The sequence below is a fragment of the Drosophila willistoni genome, assembly GCF_018902025.1.
Source record: "Drosophila willistoni isolate 14030-0811.24 chromosome XL unlocalized genomic scaffold, UCI_dwil_1.1 Seg141, whole genome shotgun sequence".
NCBI lineage: Eukaryota > Metazoa > Arthropoda > Insecta > Diptera > Drosophilidae > Drosophila > Drosophila willistoni.
In genome coordinates, this window is record NW_025814052.1 from 11,230,259 (window position 1) to 11,234,951 (window position 4,693).

Genomic DNA, 4,693 nt, shown 5'->3' on the forward strand with positions numbered 1-4,693 from the left:
GAGTGGATGCAATTATGATGGAATTGGAGAAGATCAGATCAGACTTTCAATTTGATTGCGCGAATTGGGTGGGCACTCTGGGTGGCATTTGAACTCTTTCTCTAGGAGAGACAAATTTAACACTTAATGGAATCTTTCTATCTCTATATTTCCATCTCTCTCTCTCTCTCTCTCTCTTTTTTCTCTCTGTCACTCATAGTTGTTATTGATATATCTAATAGCTCAATTCGCAACTCCTTTCAGCAGCAGGGCCCGGCTTCTGATATGCCTTTCGGCTGCCCTCACTCTCATAATCATTTTCAGCTCAAAATGCAGCTCCATCATCAGCTCCAGCTCCAGGTCCAGGTCCAGGTCCATATGGACTGCAGAGAAGAGTCATAAAAATAAAAGTCATTGACTCAATTTGGAAATGTCTCACACACGACGACTTTGCTCTTGCCTGTTGATGATGACTGGGTCCAGGGTCTTTGGCTCGATCTCTTCGCTTCTCATTGCGCTTTTTCGGTCTCTTATTGTGATGGGAAGGGGGCGTGCCAGCAGGCGCTTGTGATTATCCTTTCGCACGTTCGGCGTTGCTTAACAAATCATAAATATTGTTGCCATCGTCGTCGTCGTCGTCGTCGTCGTAGTCGTTATTGATGGTGGCGGTCGCAGCAACAGCAGCAACAGCAGCAGCAGCAGGAGGAGTTGGCGGAGAACGACAACAACAACAACAAAAACAGAAGAAAACAAAAGGAAACAACGAAAATCGTTACCACCTTTTTTATGGGGGCCCTCAGCTTGAGCTGCCAGCTATAGCTTCAGCTTCAGCTCCAACCGCAATCACAACCGCAACAGCTTCAACTTCTCTCCTTGCCGACCTTCCATCCCCACCACATCGTCTTCAATCATTTAATAAGCGCTGGAGCCAACGACAAAGGTAGTCTTCCGCCGTATTATTAACTTATTCATAACAAGGTAGTCTGCCTGCTTTTGCCGTTGCCTCTGCCCTGCCCTGCCCAACTGTCTCTTCTCTTCTGCTGCACTCTTCTGCTGACTTTTGTGCGAACTGGCTCAGAGTTTTGAGTTTTGGCATATTGAAAAAAAAAAACACACACACACACACAAACGCACACAGGAAAAGAAATTGAACTAGTTGCAGTGCCCACGGACGGGTCAAAACGCAAATAACCATATAAGCTTGCGTTCTGGCCATCGTCCGTAATGCGCTGGCCATTTTACTTTATATACATGTTTCACATTAGCCAAATTAGAACAAAATAAACGTTGAGGAAGATCATCGTCATCATTTTAAAGGCCCCAACTATAATTACGGCCCTGGGAAATGCGTGGACTGCCAGGACAACGCGTGGGCGATGGGGCAGGAGTTGGAGCTGCGGCCAATGGCAAACGACAACGACTATGATATATCGGATTATTTAATTGAGTCACTGACTTGGATAACAACTGTAACAGAAGAGCATATAATCATCATCATCATCTTAAGTACTTTGCTTTGATCCTACCTTAAGATCGTGAATTGACTTTTCTTCTGATTTTATGAGACTCTGAATAGCTTTTTTCATCTTTAGATTATTCTATAGAAGAGAGAGAGAGAGAGAGATCAAGTTTTATGAATTGATTAAGTTCTATAAGTTCAGTCCAAAATGGATCGTATCTACTTTAAGTTTATGACCAACTCACTTCGATGGCAGTGTGCAAAGTGTGCTCACTAACTGAATGACCATCCATGGCAAAAGGCATTCTGCAGGGCGGCAATTGCCAATGTTTGGCCTCGGCCAGCGATTGAGATGGCAATGTGAATCGGAATTGGGCGACATTTGAGTCCTGTTCTCCGCATTCCTCACATCGTTGTCGTTGTTGCTGTTGCTGTTGCTGTTGCTGTTGCTGTCGATGGTAAATCCATTGTCTGTGCGGATTGCTAAAGAAGTCATCGTCCATCACATGCTCCAGTGCGGCAATATTCTGGTTAAGTCGACGATGATGGCTGAGGCAGCGTTTTACGCTCTCACTGATATTTTTCATGTCACTCATTGGATTTAGTTATCAGCTTTCGGAATGGCCACCAAAATAGGGAATTGAACAAATTTGAAATTTCATTTAATGCACGTGAGCAATTGATTTAAAAATTTTTGTATATCCTTGGGACTGAAAATTTTAGGCCTGCTATGACTTCATCCTTTTTTTTTTCAAAATATTTGCCAAATGAGTGTGCAGAAATTCAAGTGCGAGATAGAGTAAGAGAGAGAGAGAGAGAGAGAAAGGGCGAGAGTAAGAGTGAGATGGTAGGTGTCATCAATCACTTGTAAAAATTTAAGAGATTCGACAGGGAATATATGTATGTATGAGTTATGATTAGCATTTGGTGCAAGACCGTCTCCGTCTCTACCTCTCCGCCTCTGACCCTCATTTGAGGTCATTTTGGCAACAGTTTTGCAGTTGTTTTTTTATATACGACGAAGACATTACGTTAATATTTAAAATCGATCTAACACCCAATAAATCATATATTTAACATTTATTTTATGACTACAAACGGGCAAAACGAATGCGAAATTCATTTCCATTTTGCGTTCGCTAATCTTCTCAGCTAATCTCTTTTGAATGCTCTTTTTGATTTTGTGCCAATGAGCCGACAACAAGGTCAAAACCGAGAATCCCCGGACTCTCTGCCCAGCCGTCGGTCTTTCGCATATGGATTCTCCATATGATATTTTTGACGGTGACTCTGACTCTGTGGCTTATGCAATGGGTCAACTTTTTTTTTTAATTCGGGCGAGTCACCATAGCAGCCATAGCCAAAGCCATTGACATTGAGAAATTGTGCCGTCAAAGAGTCCAGGGATAATGAATTGCAGCATTGTTGATAGTGAGACACGGTAGTGGAGACAGGAGACAGGAAATGTCTTTAAAAACTATTAACATCCTTTGCTATCATAGAAAGAGAAAGGGCAATGGCGGCAGGGGGAGGGGAGGAGAAAAAATTTCTTTAACTACAGTTTTCCCAGCGGCAAAAGTCGGCAAAGTAGAAACGAGTAACAACAAAAACACAGTAACAAAACGTAAAGAGTAGGAGTAGGAGACGAGAGGCAACAATGCCCATGGGCTGAGTTAATAGAAACATCGTTTTCCAAACTCGCTGAAGTCGGAGTCGGAGCCAGTCAGTCAGTCAGTCAGCCAGCCAGCCAGCGTTAATTCCTTGGAACTCCATAAAAATAGTTAAACGTGCCGAGGGGCCGCCCAGAACCAGAACAAGAACCAGAACCATGAACAACCAGAACCCAGAACCTATACCAAATACTAGAGAGGCTGCCATCAATTCGACTCTACTCGACTCGACTCGACCCGACTCGACTCGGCCCCGGCCCGGCTCTATGGCTCAGTCAACTCAATCATAGAGCCACAGGGCGAAGGCGAGGGGAGTCTGGAGTTCAATTGACCGAAATTCACTTTCATCTTTTTGAATAGAATCCGAACCTGTGGCGAAGGATCAGATCAGCTGGTTGTGTGTGTGTCCTCTTTCGCTTGCTTTTTTTTTTTTTTGTTGCTTTTTTGTCTTTTAATGTCTAAATTCCTGATGTGTCATACCGCCCAAGTATTTTGTTCTTTTACTACTTTGACCTGCTGCTGCTGCTGCTGTTGCTGATCCTTTTAGCCCATTGTATGTCCTCTAACTGTTTCGGGCTCATCCCTATTACTTGCCCTCTCGCTCTCCCTCTCTCTCTCTCGGTCTTTCCTGCTCTCTGTGTCTACCTTGTTGACCTTTTTGTTCAAGTCGTGTAAATATTTTCCCAGCATCCTGCAAACGTTTTGACAGTTTTTATTAGATCAAATAGAGAAAATCTCTCGTTCTCTCGAGTGGCGTGTGATAAATTGCGGCCAAGTGTAAGAAGAGATGCTTGTGTATAGATACTTTTATGGAACCAGACAACGATAAAAGTGTGTAACAAGGTGAGAGAGAGAGAGTGAGAGATCAATGGGAGCGATAGAGCAAGAGATCGCCAGAGATCAAGTAAATCTCAATTCGAAAAACCGTGTGGTGGCAAAAAGGTTCGTTTGGCTTAATTTTAAGGACTTACACAGGGTACCCATGCTCAAAAAGTCTCTGACTTTGACACAAAACACACACTTGAATGGTAGACAAATAGTTCAAATTCCTTAATTGAATGTGTCAATGAATCAATTCGTAACCTAATTAATTCTAACATCAATTGCATTTGAATTGCTAATTGCTTTCCATTTCTTATAAAATTCTTAGCATAATTCTAGGCTTGGCCTTGCTTTCCCCCAAAAACCTTATCCCGTGTGTGTGTGTTCTCTCTTATCGCTTCGCTCGACTCAAAATGCTGGTAATACGAAACCCTCCATCATCCAGACGATAAGCGTTACGACCCTCAGCGACCGAAACTGTGCGCCTAATAGACGGCAAATAATTCTAATTTTAACATAATTAACCCTTTTTGCTGCAATATTGCCATCAGTAACATCAGCAGCAGCTGCAACAACAACAACAACAACAACATGAGATGCATAAAGGGACAGCGGGTGGTGGTAACCACATTGTAACCACAACAATAATATGAAAAATAAAAGACAAAGCGTGACAGAAAAGCAGAAAAAAAAAGAGGAAGTTAATCCATTGCCATAATCGCTGCATAGCGCCACAGCATGAGGCACAACTCCAACTCCAACT

The 4,693-nt window shown here is 42.9% G+C and overlaps 1 protein-coding gene across 1 annotated transcript; it reads right to left on the reverse strand.

Annotated features, from left to right (window-relative positions):
• Positions 1-1,126: 1,126 nt before the first annotated feature.
• On the reverse strand, positions 1,127-2,145 carry LOC6641123. Its single transcript, XM_023175328.2, has 3 exons — positions 1,684-2,145; positions 1,506-1,577; positions 1,127-1,446 (listed from the first exon to the last, which is right to left on the reverse strand). The coding sequence occupies exons 1-3, from the start codon at positions 2,032-2,034 to the stop codon at positions 1,291-1,293; spliced, it is 579 nt and encodes a 192-aa protein (XP_023031096.1). The 5' UTR covers positions 2,035-2,145; the 3' UTR covers positions 1,127-1,290.
• Between the last annotated feature and the right edge of the window lie 2,548 nt (positions 2,146-4,693).

What these genes read in the sequence shown, in the direction of transcription:
- LOC6641123 (XM_023175328.2), bottom strand. Translation starts at nt 2,034, where the DNA reads ATGAGTGACATGAAAAATATCAGTGAGAGCGTAAAACGCTGCCTCAGC. An exon ending in CTTTGCACACTGCCATCGAA is followed by an intron (nt 1,578 to 1,683) that starts GTGAGTTGGTCA and finishes TCTCTTCTATAG; the next exon opens with AATAATCTAAAGATGAAAAA. An exon ending in AGTCAATTCACGATCTTAAG is followed by an intron (nt 1,447 to 1,505) that starts GTAGGATCAAAG and finishes CTTCTGTTACAG; the next exon opens with TTGTTATCCAAGTCAGTGAC.